Source organism: Thermobia domestica, chromosome 9 (assembly GCF_964235325.1).
Source record: "Thermobia domestica chromosome 9, izTheDome1.hap1.1, whole genome shotgun sequence".
Lineage (NCBI taxonomy): Eukaryota > Metazoa > Arthropoda > Insecta > Zygentoma > Lepismatidae > Thermobia > Thermobia domestica.
In genome coordinates, this window is record NC_137462.1 from 81338569 (window position 1) to 81357381 (window position 18813).

An 18813-nucleotide genomic window follows, 5' to 3' on the forward strand; every position below is an offset into this window, starting at 1 on the left:
TGATATCAGGAACGGTGCATCTGACTGCTCTGGTTCTTTCACATGCGTGTTCTACGCATCGGAAGCTATCGCTTGCACTCAAGTTCAGGCAAATTCACGGGGAAATTAAATTGGGGCTCCAGGTTAATGCTCTGTTGGCCTCACTCTTTATATTTGGCATTGTATTATATTATTTCATTGTAATTAATATGTCTGTCTGTTAGGTGAACAAAGATTAAATGTGATTTCATATACCGCCGCAATGCATCGGATCGCATTCGATGAAAAATTTCTTCTCAGGTATATAAGGTGGGTGATGTTTTCCTTTTACATTATTTTATAATCATCTGTTCGTATTAAGTATCCTCAATGGACTAGACGGGAACTTTTTTTATTGGAAGGGCCCACAGTAACTTCGTGTATATATTTGCATTTTTCTCATGTATTTTAATAAATTTGGAATTTCTAGCGTTTTGACATGCTATTTAATGCGGCATGAATTGATAGCTCTTGCAACTAATTAAAAAAAAAAAAAAACTACTTTGTTCCTAAGCCCAATATAACATACAATCCGATGCATGTTCGAGACTTCAAAGAATTAAATAAACAAGTTCTTTCACGCATAGTTATGCTTAAATTTCATAGTATTGGTAGTGGTATAAATAGGTACAACAGCTCGTGCAAAAAACCGTACCGCAAAAGCCCAGTACAAAATTTCTAATCAAACCAGCTCAGTTTGTTCTTAACTATAAACAAATTATCATTTAGCCTTTTAAAGACGGATGCCGCATATAAACACACAGTCGATCGTTCGTTGAAGAAATACCTGGACGGAGAAAGTGGATGTGGTTTATTAGCGTCATTTGTGTTTAATTTGTCAAACAAGTCATACTGGTTTCTATCATAGGCTTGGATGGCTTTTAGGGTACTTGTCCTTTCTTCCCCGCTCTGGAGAAAGATTAATGGTCGTCCCTAAAGGGTTAAGAATAACCACTATATTCAAAACCAAAGCACTGCCATGAACACTCGCATAGTCACTTCAAATGCCAACCAATTCATGGTAGCCTGAAACAATAATAGTTTCCGCTCATCACAACTAGAACTTTTCAACTGGCCTCGATTCACATATGACACTTCCTAATAAACCCTCGGGTAACCAGCATGGAAATTATCCCTAGAGTCCCTAAACAATAAGCGTCATATCACAGTCACCACCTAGTCCTTTTTCAACCAACTTGTCAGTTTTCTTGATAAGGATTTCATGCTTAAGAACGGATGTCTCGAGACTGACTACACGTCCGAACTTATCAATAGTATATAATACCTCCAACTTTAAGATCTCCCACCTTAACTATACCAAATATTTTCTACCTTATGTCCTGGCTATTCGGGAAACTATTTGTTCCATCAGATTATCCTTGAACAACTATCTCGAGATCTACTGTTCAGCAACCTAAAACTGGGAATACCCTCAACGTTATTCACAAACAGTTCAATCAAAAGGAGATATAAACGAAAACAAAAAGAAAAACTAAGATAAAACACGTAGCACTATCGCGTGTACGTCACGTGAAAGAATTTGGTTTGTATGACGTGATATGTTCTCAATATTGTAATCGGCAGTAGTAGTAGTAGTAGTAGTAGAAGAAGATTTCTACCACTTTTGTTTTAATAGTAGAGAGATTAGAGTGAAGATATACTTAACTGATTGCAGAAAACCGCTTCTAGCTCTCTCTTATCGTTTTTACTCTACATAGATCAATGATGAAGTTGGAGCAGATTTCTGGAACTTCCAGTTTCAGTAGAGAGTTAAGGATGAAGATGAAATGTATTCTTAGAAAGTTTAACCGATTACTAGAAGCCGATTCTCGCTATCTATTATCGTTTTCGCTCTACAGTGATCAACATTGAGATCAGAAATGATTGAATTCTACCACTTCCGGTTTGAATATAATCCTCATCTACGAACTCGATTCTAAACTTTTGACCCCTATATCCTGGCCGAAATTCTGATCATAAAATAATTCTTGAGACTCCATCTTCCACACGGAGACATGGACAGTAAATATATAAAAGAGTTTTAGTAAACTAAACTCCCTAAAATATAAATAAATAAATAAATAAAAAGCTAACACTACAAAATTAGTTCTTCCGAATCTTCTTACTCAATACATTCCGGGTTCCATTCCCTACAGAAACTAACGATTCTTTCTTACCGCACAATCACTAACTATCTCACCTGAAACCGCAAATGGTTTTCTGACCCAATCCAAAACCGTATTCCATGTACAATCATGTCCAAAATTATTGTCGCATATCTGTAAATGTTTTATTGTAGGAATATAATTTGATAACGAATTCGCCCGGTATTTCTTATAATTGTAGTATGTGTATAATCGGCAAAGACATGTATGTGACAAATTTCATGTCAAAAGAGCAGTAAATAAGAACGATAAAACGAAAATAAAACTTTCTTTCCATTTAGCAACATTTTGTTTTACTCATTCTAATTTTCATATTTATAATTCTTTTCCTATGAAATTTACCACAAATATACATTTCCCGATTATACATATAGTATCAGTATTAAAAGTACCCTACAAAATCATTATCAAATTATATTCTTACAAGAAGAAGTTATAGATATGCGACAATCATTTTGGACATGAGTGTACATTAACAGACACCAATATTTCGGCAACACTTTCATAGTCTAATACAATCAGACTTTAACTTCAAAAAAAATTTCGAACAAGGTGGAGTTTTATGGAGATCTTCACTTTGATGTTCTGAAAACTACCCTTAATTCAAGTCATGAGGTTTTTTTTTTCTTTTTCGTTTTTGCTTGTTTCTTTTGGCGGAGGAGCTGAAAGGGAAAATTCTATTTTTTTTAATTATCTCTCAAAAATCATTAATTTTTTGAAGAAAATAGCTGTACCACCCCATCCTCCTTTCAAGTCGAAGATATTTGAGAAGTGGGAGGGATAGTGAAAGTATGTGGATTTTATTTGTGTCTTATCGGATAACAAGCGAAAGCATCTCCGATGTCTGCAACTCGTCAAAGAAAAATTTGAATAATTTTGTTAATAAGGATGTTTTACAATAATCAAAAATTGAATTCCAAGAAATTCACATCCTTTTATATATTATCATCTTCATTTTTAATATTTCATTATATTCATTTATCATTTATTTCTAATCGTTCATTATTTTATATTATTCTGTACACATTTTTCTTTCTTCTCTAAGTAGTATTCTTCTATCTTCTTGTCGATCAACACGTTCACTTAGGTTTATCTTACTACGTTATTCTTTTTTTTTTCCTCAAGCTGACAACACTATCACGCAAATTTAGATATCAATATAGCGACTAACTAGATGCTTCTCTGCTATCATTTTATTATTACTATTATTATTATTCCCTAGACCTTCCCCTTTTTATTCGATGAAACATATAACGAAAGTGCTTCTGATGCACTTTCTTCTGTGTTGCGAAATACGAGTTTTTACTACTTTCTTGCAAATAATATGATTGAAAGTATACATAATCTTGAATTGTAACTGAATGCGTTTTACTTTTTTGAAATTTCCGTATAGTTTCATCACGTCCTCTTGTCTTCTTCGGTGGCTTCGAAATTCCTAGCGTAAACTTACATCACATCTTATGAGGGAATCCTGTGATATATCATACGATTAATGAAAGTTTACAGTAGGAATTTCGAAGTTGAGGAAGACGAAGGAATTTATTTAAACTGTACAGAAATTTCAAGAAAAAGTAGCATGTATTCAGAGGTAAGTTCTAATGTTCCAGTTTCTTTGCATTCTTTCTCTGCTAACCAAAATTCCTATAGCTATGTTTCTGACTGTTTTGCTTAGAATAGGTAGTAGGATGCAGTGTACCCAATAGTTCACTACTGGGATCCGAAATGTGTCAGAGTAACTCTGCCTACTGCAAGAGTTGTGAAAGTTGCTAATCATACACTATTACACTATTATATTCAATAATAAGCTCCAACTCTCTCTTTTCGCCTCAAACCAATTTTCTTACGGCGTACATTATCCTACAGCAGTGTCCTATGTGGTACTTTTAGTTTGGCATTTTTGTAATATATATTTTCAATGTTACAAAAGATTTTGAAGCAGATCAGTAGAATAAACAAGTCTTTGTCCTACTTACTTCTTGAATTGACAAAGTCTGTCGTTTTATTCAGAGTGTAACTAGGTGCATATCTGTTATCTTTTATTCATTCCGTAATAACTAAGAGCTTGCGAATGTAGTCAAAACTATAAACAAATAAATAAAAACTGTAGAAAGAACTTTACATACCTAAGATGGAACAATTGCTGACTCTTCGAGTTCTGTCAGTGCTGTGTGGTTTGTGGGTCGGCTCATCGTGGGTTGGTCGCGGTGCTGTTTCCACTACAACTCGCTCATCATTTACAGGAATTGGAACATAGCCATTCTTCCGGACTGAAGAAAAATAAATAAATAAATAAATAAATAAATAAATGTAATAAATAAATACATTTTGGTCGAAATGTAGTGTATTACTCCTTAAAAAGAAAGAAGCCCATTTAAGTTTGGATTTTTAAAAAATACAAGAAGGAGCAAAAGTTCAGTTCTACTCATTTGATATGATTTATAGTTTTCATTTTTTATTTCTTTTTCCTTCCACATCATGGAGCTGCAATCAAAGTCCTTATATGCTACGAAAATGAAACACCTTGAAAAGTAAAATATTTCAAATCATGCTACAGAATGGGAATAGCATTATATTATTATAGGTAAGGCTACCGTACAAGAGAGAACAACAGAATTTCTCATACGTGAAGCTATTTTTTTTATTTTTATTTATTTATTTATTTATTTTTGCGATTATATCATTCATTAAGAATTCTCGAAGTACTTCCGAAAAACAAATTGAAAATTGAATGGTGAACCTCAATGATCTGCTTGAAATGTTTGCGCATTATGGGGCTTTTAAAAGTAAATTACGTTAAATAATATAATACTTGTTAAGTGGCAAATATAACTTTATTACAATATATAAGCAGGCACGTAGCCAGGATTTCGTAATGGGGGAGGGGGTCCGTAACATGAAATATTATGGTTATTACACCAGGGGCTCGATCATTCTAAACTATTTTACCCGCAACATATATTGGTTCGTTTTAGTCAGGATTTCGTAATTGCGGGGGGCGGGGACATGAAATAATATGATTATCACACAAGGAATTCGATCATTCTAAACTATTTTACTGGCAACATATATTGGTTTGTTAGAACAATAAAATGAGGATGTGTTATTATATATTTTAATAACAAATTATGAAGAAATCTCGAGTAAAATAACATAAAAAAGTATTGAAAAAGATTTTACATTATCTACGTTCCTTCCTCTGTTAATTCAAATATAACAATTTTCCTTTCATTATGACCTAAATTATTATAAAAAGTGCATATCCAATAACGCCTTGTACAGAATCTACGTTCCTTTGTTGAACCAAATATTAACAGAACTTTCTTTCGGCATAACGTTTTGTTTTTATTATTCCGTCAACTACTGTCTGTCCCAACAGACAAGTTAAAGGAGCAGTAGAAAACTGTTTCTGAAATAACATGTTTGATACTGCAGACAAGCGATGACGAAAAATTATGATAAAAAATGTCCACACTATTACAGAGCGGCACTATGTTTTCGAAAGCTTGAAATTTCAATGACTAGTAGTAGAAATTCTGAGAATTCAGTAACTTTTCTAGAAATTCCCTGACTTTTCAAATTCCCTGATCCCCCACCTGTTTCCTCAACACAAAGCTCCTCATAACAAGGAGTAACCAAACACTTGCTGTACCTTCTTATTTTTAACGCTGATTCTTCTTTTTCTCGCTTCATCGTTCCTCATTTTTTATCATTTCTGGTTTCGAAAGGAAGTCCGGATCCTCCGGGGTCCCCCTTGGCTACGTGCCTGATATAAGTATGTTCGATGTAATTAGAAAAAATGAAGAAACGCTCTGAAAGTAGTTGCTTTGTCGTAAGTCAATCGCAGTCGTAGTATTACTGTTTTCTTACACGCAATAGTCCCTACCTACACCTACCACACCTACCTACCTAGCTTTAAAAAATAAATTTTTATTTTTATTTATTTATTTATTTATTTATTTTTTAATTGGGAACATCTACGTACCACGTTGTTTTCTCTTGCACTTCTTATTGACATATCGACCTCCAATAACAACTGCAATGTAGACCACATACAGAATAATAAAACCTGCAAAAAATACAAGAAAATATGCAATTATTAAAACATTCATCACGTGAATTCTTCTCATTCTAAAACTGCTTTGAAAGAACCCCAAAACGTCTACTCGATTAAACATATATCTGACCAAATTAGCTCACAGACCTTCCATGTACACATACAGGTACTTAGGAATTTAATGGAAACACGTGGAGTTGGAAGCACGTCAGATGTCTGGGTTGAAAACGATCAGGTGGCGACCGCAACACCGTGCTGTTGATGATGATGTGCTAGGGCTAACTCATGAGAAAAATTAAAACTACAATGTGAACTGAACTGAACACACTATGATTTCTAATTTTTGGCGCTCGTTTATATGGTGCGAGCCTGACGAAAATTGTAAGAGTGTTGGGTATGTTGAGAGGAACAATGTTCAAGTGATGGCCAACAAAACTCACGACGAAATTTACTTCGGGGAAGAGAAACAGTGGTCGGAAGAAAACCCTCAGCTACAGGCCCCACCGAGCATTAAACCGAATTCTCACTCACTAGGGAAGGTCGCAGGGTGTCACTCTCACTTCATATCGATACTATGCTCATTCGATTTCTTTTTACATATGAAATAATTAGGCAACTGGAGAAATCTTCAATCGCAAGCGTGTTCTAATTACGAGCATCGAAATTGAAAAGATTTTGCAAAAAGTTTGAACTTTTCTTTTAATGGCGTCTTACAATTTGCAAATTCCCTCCTATTTGGGACACAGGGTCGTTAGGCTGAAAAAAAAATGTATTTTCCACCCTATAGGGGAGGGGGAGGGGAGGGGGAGATATATATATATATATAAAAAAATAAATAAAACTTAGAGACTCTCGAATCACGAGACCGATCTCGATCAAATTTGCCACATATATGAGGTTCTGGCCTAGGATTTTTTTTTTAAATTTTTTTTTTTGTCATTTCACTTTGACGGTGCAACTTGAGGAAAGGGGAGTGGGGAGATATTTAAATATGATCGAAGATAAAAGTGGCTACTTTTGTGACTTAATAACTCTTGAACCACCCGACAGATCTCGATCAAATTTTTAATATAGATGAGGTTTGGGCTTGGTATAGTTTTATCATTTCACTTTGACGGTGCAACTTAGGGGAGGGGGAAATACATAAAAATGATCGAAAATGACGGATATTAGTGCTGATTCCATAGTTTTCGGGGTCACTGAGACAAACAGTGACACTTCTGATGCCGTTAAATCCAAATTCATTTCCTTTATGTTCAAAATGAAACGTATTCTCTACGTGCGAAGAACGGGCATTCTGTTAGTATCTACTAAAAGTTAAGTTGGTAATGTAAAGCATGGGCTTCTACGTGTTATAAATCATTTTTTAAAAAAATTGATGCAAAACTTAGTGATTTCTAAGAAAAGAAACAAATTTCACAGGAATTCTTTAAAAGAGGCAGTCACATTTCATCATTCTGATAGGAGAACTTGCAAACAAATAAGTAAATAAATAAATAAAAAGGTTGAGTGATTTTCTCAGTTGAAACTTACAAGAAGAACAAAAAATTTCCAAAAGTGAAGACTTGGGCCAGTAACAAGTAATACATTTTTTTTTTTTTTTAATGATCCTGCATTCTTATAATTTTTCAGGATAAAAGCTTACAACCACAATCAGTGATGAGGAGGATCATAAAGTTGACCGATACTATTCGCTTCGTCACGGGATACAGAACTAGGTCTATTATTTAATTATGCGATATGTATTCTATAGCGTCCATCAGTAAATAGCTTCAATTATTCTTTATTTTCAGCTATAATACATTTTATATTATTCAATATTTCACCTAATTACATTAAATACACTCATTCTATGGGCACACACCTTTCGTTTCAAGTGGCAACAAATACCTATGGCTTAACTTCTAGAACTATGATAGTTACAACTTTCACTCTCTCAGTAAATTAACATGTCTCTTTCTTTTTATTTATTTATTTATTTTTTATTTCTTTATTTACTTATTTTTTATTTATTTATTTATTTATTTATTTATTTATTTATTTATTTATTTATTTATTTATTTATTTATTATTTCTGGCATTGCCCCAAATGGAAGAGTTTCCTTTTACAACCATTTTCCTATACAATTCGGCTTGAAGTTAGGTTTATTAGACCTTGTACTCAACTAGCATTCATTAAATGGAAAAAAGGACACGCAAAGATTATTCTAAAAGTTACACTGAAATTCTCCACTAGTGTTCATTCTCTCCAGTTCCTAGTGTGTACGAAAATGAATACAAATGTGCAAGGAGATTTATATGCGGTAACTAGATATGTGCGTATCGTTAGTGAAAGTGAAGCGTGAGATTCACTGAAAAAAAATAATAATAAGTCCACAAGGTAATAATATCAGTGATCGGTAATTGAAACAGTTCGAGGGGAGAGGATGTTTCATAGGAGCACAAAGCATGTGTCTTTAAGCCAATGTAAAAAGAATTGAAAAAGGAAGAAAAATCGAACTAAGGCTCCAGAAGGCAACTAACCTTGCCAATGACATATTAAACACAAGTGTTTTGTGGCATTGATTGTACTCAAAGCTGGAGAAAGAAAGTTACGGCTGTTGCTATCTCTTAGATCAGAGCACAAGTTGTACCGAGTAAAATTTTGTTACCTTATGCAGAAGACTATAAAAACGATAAATCACTAATGGTATTCAGTGATGAAAGAAACGTTCTGTATGATTAGAAAGATGAACTGTCAATGTATTCGAGTGTGGTGTGAGCAAACTTAGTATTAAACCATTGATGATAAGCGTGGTTTATCTAAGTAAACAAGAGAACATCTTTTGTACTATTTCGTTCATTTTCATGTAAAACGAACTGAGCATTCTCATCTAGATATTCTCTAGAACTGTCTTGTTTCTACAGTTGAACCAAGATTCCAGTAACTTCATTTTATAACAAATAGAGAGTGCAACCTAAGAGCATTTACCATTACCTGAACGAAGTTCTCCCTTGCAGCGGATCTCACGACTTGATATTCTATAGATGCTCTCCCTAAATCACCTGATATAATAGCATGCGATTTTATTGCACTGAGTTCTGGGGATATGTTAGGATGCTATTTACGTATCACCATTCATATAATTTGGATGAATCGTAAATTCGCATTATTTATTTATTTTCCTGCCTTAGGAACTGAGTTCATGGCTTTTTCAAAAAATTAAAAATGTTTAAGAACAACACTCTGCAGATACTATATATTCATATTCATTCTGTAGATACTATAATGAATATACCTGTACACCAAAATAATATTAAAATAATAGCTTGAACAACTTCTAGACATTAATTTCTATAAGGTGTTTTGTTTTTCTTAATCTGAAATTTTGCATATGAATATTGTTGCTAACTTTCGTTTTGTATTGAAGTAAGTCGGAATTTAATGGAAAATGTTGCTAATTCTTGCTTATAAATAATGGTTATTTGGTTTATGTTAGCTTTGCTTTGTTTTAGTAACTTTTGAAAGAAATAAAAATCTCTGAACAAAGCAAGCTTTAATTAAAAATAATAATAATTATGAAAGCTGTGAGTTTTACGTCCCACGCTTATACTGGCTAGGCTAAAGGAGACGGTGATGATGAGAAATGAATGAAATGGTGGAATGAAGAAACTGGGAGGAAACGGGAGAACCCCGAGGAAACCCACGCACACGTTTACTTGGAGGGGGCTGGGATCGAACCCGGGACCCCAAGCACCAGAGGTGAACGCTCTACCACTGAGCCACCGCGGCCCCCATATTGAAAAGGAAATAGAAGCTGTTAGATGTGATACGCATGAAGGAGGAGGATGAGAATGTGGAAAGCCAAGAGTAGGTGATGGAAAGGGAAGGAGCTATCTACAGGATAAGGTGTAGTGATTGTGACAGTTGTTACGTTGGTGAAACAGAAAAAAACAAAGAAAAAACTGAAGGAACTCGTACACCAACACAAAGATGATGTAAGTTTACAAAGAGAAAGAAATGCCATTTACAAGCATGAAAGGGGTACGGAACATAATATTAATTGGTGAAAGTCGAAGTGTTAAAGCAAGAACAAAGGACGTTAATAAGGAAGGGGAAGGGGGTCAGATTTATTGAAAAAGAACAAGGCTATGTTAAGATTGGTATGTAGCTCCTAAAATTGATGAACAGTGGGGCAAGTTACTGAAAAAAAAAATAGTTTGTAGCTTATTTAGGTCTAGTAGTACTGTCTACTGAACAGGGGACGAAATGGATTTATGTTTCTAGTTGCTTCTTTGTGATCTCTAATTCTGATTGGCTGCGAACATTCTGATCGCCCAATCAGAGTTCAGGACCAATATCAGGGATTTTGTTATATAAAGAGACAACTCACTATTATATTTTACTGTGTCTGATGAAGCCAAGAAGTTGAGTTAGTTGGTGAAACTGTTATACAATTACTATTTTTAATTAAAAATTGCTTTGGTCAGAGACTTTTAATTTGAAATAACAGTGTTTCGAGTAGCCATTGATAGAGTTGAAGACTGAATATAAAATCCGTTCTAAGTGCCAAAATTGGAAAAGTTCAGTTTAATATAAAAATGTGACCTATGTGCCTAACACTACTCAGTGAAACACTATCTAGTATTCACTGTGGCTATCTAGTATTCACTGTGGCTATCTAGTATTCACTGTGGCTATCTAGTATTCACTGTGGCTATCTAGTATTCACTGTGGAAGTAGGTAAAATAATCCCCTGAAGAAAGCGCGCGCCAATATGTTCCATTAGTTCTGAAGTAATATCTGGGCTGTTTACTCAATATTTTCGTTTTGACACTTAGCACGGATTTTATATTCAGTCTACAGCTGTCTGCTGGGATTAATGACTATAGCTCTGAAGTTAATGACAACAGACGAAGCGAATAGAACAAGGCTTAATTTATTACATTGATACTTTCCGTATTGTTAAAGAAAGTAAGAGCACTTATAGGGAAGTAACTTAAAAAAATCATATATCAAATAATAATTCTTTCTGAGTAAACTTCATATACTGAACATGAACTACATCTAAACTTCACAGGTTGAAATACCCTAAATTACACTATGATTTTGTCTTTATTAAGAGACATAGCATTACACTTACCTACGGCCTCTGCTGTTGTAACTTCACCTCTATAAAATATGTAAAAAGTCCAAAATGCTGCTCCGATGTAGAATATGGTATCACGAAGAAATGGTCGTTCCATTAACTTAAATGGACAACAAACACATATTGTTCCAGCAATAACTGTTGTGACGAAAGTGCCAGCTCCTGTAAGTTAAATAATAATAATTAATAATAATAATAATAATAATAATAATAATAATAATAATAATAATAATAATAATAATAATAATAATAATAAGAAGAAGAAGAAGAAGAAGAAGAAGAAGAATAGAAAGAAAAATGGAAGGAAAAGTTAATTTCCCTCATTATTTATATCTCCAAAAAAATGTCACAAGAAAGAGAATTTTCAGTAAATTTTCTGTAGTCTTCTAGTTCAAAATATATAAAATCTACGAAAATAGAAATTATACTCAAGCCTCCATCTTGAAAAATGGCTGCCAATAAGGAATTTTAGATTTTCAAAATGTTGGAGAACTTTGTAATAGCGCTTTTTAATATTTTCTTTTATATATAAAAGTTATTGACCAAATAACCATGTAAATTGTTAGGATTACTACTTTTTGAATTAATCTAACTGGCTTACAGCTAGTCAGTGTCAAGCCTTTGTAAAATATTCACAATATCATCTCACATCAATATTAACTGATATTTTTATAGTAGTAATTAAAAAAAAATTGTCAGCAACACGTTTTAATGAACAAAACTTTGAGTGAAACCTTTAATCTAATAGAAAATTTGAACCTATAAATTTTAAATTGAAGAAATAGAAAGCATATTTCATACCGTGATAATATCATCCACATGAATAATTTAGAATAGATGGATAATTTTTGTATTGAGCTCATTCGTAGCTAAGTGGTTAGTATACGCGCCTTTGGCGTGGCGAAAACGGGTTCCATTCCCGGCGGGAGCTCATGTGGTTCGGATTTCACGTTAATCAGTAGGTCTCGTTTTATAGAGCCTCGCTGCTGAAAGGGACGTTAAACTCAAAATCAATTCAACTCAAGATTGTTCTATTGTTTTTCATAAATATTCTCATCGAAGTCCTCTTTTAACAAGATAGTTCTTGTCAAGTGCGCATATTGTCGAAGAGGTTGTTTCTGATTTCACATATTCATAATAATTATTCCAGCATAGTGTTTTACAGGCATAGAAAGCTAAGTTTTAACAATACGAGTGATATAAGTTATTTGAAAGAAATAATGGGAATTGGCAATTGATTTCTGGTTATTTACCTCCTGCTCTTGGCTTCAGCATGTTCTTTACACAATGTCGCGCTCTTACTGTACTCACTTTGAGTGCTGCAGTGGTTGCAAGAAATATAGCAAGATTAAAAACCCGAAAATACTTGCTATTTAGACATTATATTGCGGATCTTATAATACCTCAAATTAATGAAGTTCCTGTTCTTATTACAACACCCATATAGTTGAAGTAGAATTCTTCAATTGCTTAGGGAGCGTATGGAAGAACATATTTTAATATAACGAATAACTCACCTACTTGTATTCCTATTCAGATGTTATATTCAATATTTCGAATACTACACTTGGGCACTCCTCCTCAGGAGCAATGAAGTTTTAATGAACGAAACTTTGAGAGAAATCTTTACTATCAAAGATTTCACGTTATTCAAGTTCCCTCTTCTTTTATGGTTTCAATAAAATTAGCAACACATTAATCAATATGATTCGGAATATGAACACATTGAAACTACAATTAAAAAAAAAAAAATCTTGACTATCTTACTTTGATACAGTGTTCATCTACTTTCAAAATATGTAGACTATATCACAGACGTACTCCTAGATATTCACCAGACCATAAATATGTATATCATGATGTTAAAGTTATATCCCTACATAGCTGTGACTCAGAAGCCTGGCACAAAAGTGTTCGAGAAAAACAGCGCGTTTCAAATACATTTTGAAATTGGAGAAAATTATCATGTACTTGGGATTTACAAAACAATGGAAATGCTGGGTATCGATCCCAGTACCTCTCGCATGCTAAGCGAGCGCTCTACCATCTGAGCTACACCCCCACACGTACAAAGAATGTATAAATATACTTTGGATGTGCAACGCCCAGTCCGTCTCACTTGCGTTTCACTGTTGTAAGGGCGTACGATTTTTTATGTTTGTGGTACTGTGTTAACTAACGTTAACATCATTTTACAATTCTTTGAAATATTAAAAACTTTTACTGCAGTTTGCAGTTTAATTTAGCTTGTACCAATGAGTAAACATATAAATACAAACATACAAACCTTTTGTACATGCTTGTACTAAAACTCAAGATAATTTCTGGGCGGCGGTGGCTCAGTGGTAGAGCGTTCACCTACGGTGCTTGAGGTCCCTGGTTCGATCCCAGCTCGCGCAGTGTGGACTTTGTGGTGGGTAAACACCGTGCTCGTGGGTTTTCTCTGGGTTCTTCCGTTTCATCCCACTTCCTTCATTCCACCATTTCATTCATTTCTCATCATCACCGTCTCCTTTAGCGAAAAACTTAAAGATTTCGTTTCATTTTTTCAAAATAATTTCAAGACCTATAAACGGTATCTATTTTAAAAACAAATAGGAACTAATAAATAGTAAACAACCTCAAAATACTCCATATAGAATGTATGACGTGCTAGTTGTTTTTGAATTGTATGCCAATGAAAGTGCTTAGAACTTGTATAGTATAAATACTTCCCAAAAATGGCAGTAGAGGGATAGAAAAGGGACAGAATGAAACAAGACAACAACGCAGAAGAGACAGATTACTGATTCTTCGAGAAATGAGAATTTTCGCTGACAAACTTTTCATGTAAGTTAACCTTTTATTATAATTGAATTTGTCTTGTGTAAGAGAATATATATTTTCAATACTTCTGAAGATCTCTCGACAGGCCTACCTATAACCAGTACACTCAAATCTTTGTTCTTCTATAAAGTAATTTTCAATTAGTCAATTTAATATGTTTGAAATAGCAGACTCAAAGAGCGCACTTAATTCATATTCATTTAGAATGTGTCTGTTGTAATTGTAAGCTTTTGTTTTGTCAAGAATGATTTATTGATCCAATAAATGTATACCAATTCGAATTTAATTCTTTAACAAATTAACCTCGATTCGAAATAAATACAATAAGATATTACCACTATACTACCACTAATATCAAATCTTGAGATTGATATTGATATTCAAAATATGATTCTTTAGAGAATCAACACGTAACTCCTCTTAAATAAATATATTAATCAATAAATCGAAACCGTACTGTAGCGTCCTTATAGCTTGTAACAATGAGTAACAAAAGTTACAAGAGTGTTTTAAGATAAATTGTCTACTCCAGTGGTGTACCCAGAACACGTCCGTCAAGGGGAAAGGAAGTACGTTCAAATTTTCAAGTTCATATAATTTCAAATGTTTGTATTCAATTCTTAATACGGTAAATGCTCATTTTTGCATAATATCTTACTTAGAGGGTTTAAAACCCCAAAATCCACCCCCTTGCCCACGCCACTGGTTTACTTTTCGAACATACAATTTACTTTTTGTATTGTTCAGTTGATTGAAATTTATAATGAAGACAATAAAATTCGATGAAATAACTATACTGTTTACTTTATAGTTTACTGTATTGTTAGCAAGAAAATCGAATTCAATTCTCTGGTTTGGAGTTACTCTAATTAATTACTCTAAGTATTTATTTCTTTGTGCAAAATTGGTAACCTTGACATTAATATTTTCGAAATAGTTTACTGTTCGTGTCATAGACAAGATCAATGGATTTCAGAAATAATTTTTAATTGAAAAAGAGCCAAATGGCTCGTTGGCATTGCAAAAGTTTTTTTTTTTTCTTCCATGCTTTTAGATTCATTAAATTTGTCTCTTAAAACGATCCATTTCTTATCTTTATATATTCTACAGGCAGCCCCAAGAATTAGGAGCAAAAATTACGGATTAGCTACGTCATTAATCTAGATTTTCACTTATTGCGCATCTTTAAGATCACAGTTCGGTATAACATAATGGGAACGAACAACTTGGCGGAATGGGATAGTAGCTAGCCCCAAGGCCGGATTTAAGGGGAGTGTATCGGTGCACGTGCACCCTCTTCGTTGTAAATGTACACCATCTAAAATGAGAAGCTAGCAGTAAAATAGCTGCAAAAGCAATAGTTTAAGTTGATTTTCTGAAGGTTGAAGAAAAAGGATTCGCTAAGCAAAACAATAAAACATTTCTCAAGTAGGGAAGAAAACAAACGCCAGGAGGAGATAAGATTTTTCCTACATATCAATTGCAACTCTTTAAAATACTTCCCATCTCCGTTCTATGTATCAGCGTTGCCAGGGGTAAAGGATATTGTCGCATGTCACTTTGAAGAGTTTCAGTGTGATTGGTTATTTTTGTAGTTATCGGTGCACCCCCTCAGAAAATCCTGGATCCGACCCTGGCTATCCCCATCTGATTTATTTTTATTGAATTTCCAGAATTCATACAGATTGTACAAAAGACGAAAATAGATTATATTTTGTGATTAAAAAACTCAAAATTCGATTTTTTTCTCGTGTAGTCCCCATGCTCGATCTTCATTGGTCAGATTTTATTCTTAAAATGTTCCGTGAACGTTGCAGAAAAAGCGAGGCTTTCTAATACTGCCGACATTACCTTGGTTCACGTATGTATTTTAAATTATCAAAATAAGGAATATTGGAGATGCTGGGTATCGATCCCAGTACCTCTCGCATGCTAAGCGAGCGCTCTACCATCTGAGCTACATCCCCATCTACATTATCTAAGATACAATACTTTAATTTGTAAATCTACTTTCATAAGGTGTATATTTAATGCTAAGTTTTCTGAACGCCTTTAAGGTATGCCACGCCCAACTCTTACTTTCTCTGGATGTTTAAACGTTACACAAGGCACACTACGTGTGACATCTAGTAACAAATTGATGAAACAACTCGATTGCACAAAGTATCAGGACCAATCGTCAACACCGGTACATAACGACACATGGAATACGTATTTCATGATCACAAAATATCAATACATGACATACGACATGCCAAATTAATTACTTATTAATATTTTAAGGAGTACGTTCGACATTTATGGATATCTGTAAAACGGTAGAAAATACACAGCAGACATTCCCAAATGTGACTGATTAAAAGTATATCATATAATTGTTAATTTATGTTCATGAATACAAAGTTTTGAAGCAAAGGATTTCCTAGATACCAATTAGCAAATTTTGAAATGAAATGAAAGTAAATTTGTCAATATAACGTCCCACGATTATGCCCTTTAGCCTAAGGGATCCGGGGCGGATTCAGGAGGGGCGATCGGGGTAATTGCCCCCCAGAAGAGGAATCTTTCTTATTTTATATATATAAATAAAACACATCCCCGAGTTTGAAGCTCTTAAAAGTAGCTCTAAGTAACATTATGACAACCCACCGCCCCCCCCCCCAGAAGTCGGTCCTGGATCCGCCTCTGTAAGGGAGACGGATAATTAAGGCAAGTGAAGGATGATGGAAGAATCAGTGGAATGAGAATGCGGGAGTACCTCGATCAAACCCACGAAGACGATGTTGCACACCATAAACTTACTTACTCGGGAATCGGACGGGAACTAAACGCTCTACCACTGAGCCACCAAAACAAAAACAAAATCTCACAGTAGGCATTTTCTTAGTCGTCACCATAATTCTACGAAACGGTTAACTGAGTGTTCATCAAATGGTAAATTATCATATTAGTAATGTTTATTTTGATATTGAAAAGGTGTTTGAAATATCTGAAAATTCAGTCATCATTTTTTTTTTTTTTAAATGTAAATAGGCCTAGTGGGTGTTATGAATAGTCCCAAAACAATTTCCATCCAAGTAGTGCGAAAAGACATTCGATTGCACAAGGGTTGACGCAGGAGCGTCATTTCAGGATTTTGTTTGGAGGGGGGGGGGGGCAAGACCCCTTGATATAAGTAAAATTTAGCGTTTTTCACAAACTTACTACTATTCTACTAATAAAAATCTATATAGTAAATCTCAAACTAAGAGAGGGCAATTGCCCCTCCCTGCCCCCCTAAATGACGCCCCTGGGTTGATGGTCAAATATATTATCAACATCTCTATGAGATATTTAAAAATACTAAAAATGTAAAAGCAAACAGAAAATGTCTGATTAGCTCCAAAGACCATTTTTAGCAAAAGCAGGGATTGGTTTATAGAAGATATATAGAAAGGATAGCAAGTCAATGGACAAGAGCAACTACGTTGAATTGCTGAATTTGATTGTATAGTAAAAACATACCGAAGATACCTCGGGATCGAGGTCGAGATTTAAATCGCGGTCCCTACCTCGATGTCTAGGTCTAGATGGACGAAGAGTGCACATAGCAGAGAAGTCGCATCCTCGCTGTAAGTTCTCAGTTTGAGGAGAAGCATTACTGTGACGCGTGTGGAATTATTCCATCAGTGCATAAAAATCACCGCGAAACCACATTTTGAAACTGAAAGGACTAAACAGTTTACAAATAGGGATGGACACGAGACGAGACATGAGAAATGACAAAGTCTGGTCTCGTGTTTCGCAAAAATATTTGAGCCTCATCTCTTATCCATCTGTATCAATAAATCAAAGACTTTTACCTTTTCTTCAATTTTTCTGTGAAGAAATGCCCTCTTTCAGCAGCCCTCAGGCGAGAAATAATTTCCCAGTAAAAAAAAAAAAAAAAAAAAAAAAAAGAATCTCTTCAGGTTTCGAGGTGAAGGGGATATTAAGTTCACCAAATGAAGTTTCGTCACTGCAATTCCATTATTCGACGTTGCCTTCCTATGGATACGTGCCTGTCTTTACAGGTATTTCTTTACTTTATATCAGTAACGAATTTAGAATATATTCTTTTTATTCATCTCGAAATTGGGGGAGGGATGTGAAGTTTTTAAGCATAGATATGATTAACACTAGCTTCCTTTTTCTTTAGAAATTCCAGAATTTAGTGACTTCAGCCCAAAATCTCCCTCCCTGTAACTGCTACTGCTTTATATAATAATAAGCAAAAGTATAATTCTCAAATAAATATTAATAACTTATCTGACATTCTCCTTTGAGTTTTTTATTTTTTTCCACTCTTTATTTAAAACGTGCCTTTTATAATGTTGTTTGTGCCTTTTATCCCATATTGCTGAAACATTCCTTATTAGTTCTATTAATACGTCTCTTATAATCAAATTTAAAGTGCAGCAAAACCTTTTGACACAATCCTCTGCAGACGAAATTCTTAACAAATGAAGATTTTATTCCGTGCAGCGCTTCACAGAGAACCAATGAGAGCACGAGCTACAGCGATGCTTCCGTTGATATAGTGTAAGTAGGAATGAGCAGGAATGTTTGTTTGCAGGTACAACAAGACTCAGGAGTTAGTTTA

General features: G+C 34.2%; 1 protein-coding gene and 2 non-coding genes across 4 annotated transcripts in view; all 3 read right to left on the bottom strand.

Moving 5' to 3' along the window:
- LOC145694783 (mitochondrial sodium/calcium exchanger protein-like) overlaps positions 1–18813 on the bottom strand; it is a 177142-nt gene that overhangs the window by 90502 nt on the left and 67827 nt on the right. For both annotated transcript variants that reach the window (XM_081771418.1, XM_081771417.1), the window contains exons 5-7: positions 11361–11528; positions 6166–6249; positions 4307–4450 (exon numbers count right to left, since the gene is read on the bottom strand). In XM_081771418.1, coding sequence (XP_081627544.1) covers positions 4307–4450; positions 6166–6249; positions 11361–11528 — 396 coding nt within the window. The remainder of the gene's footprint in view (positions 1–4306; positions 4451–6165; positions 6250–11360; positions 11529–18813) is intronic.
- On the bottom strand, positions 13356–13428 carry TRNAA-AGC (transfer RNA alanine (anticodon AGC)). Its single transcript has one exon. It is a non-coding gene; the product is annotated as a tRNA-Ala (tRNA).
- On the bottom strand, positions 16087–16159 carry TRNAA-AGC (transfer RNA alanine (anticodon AGC)). Its single transcript has one exon. It is a non-coding gene; the product is annotated as a tRNA-Ala (tRNA).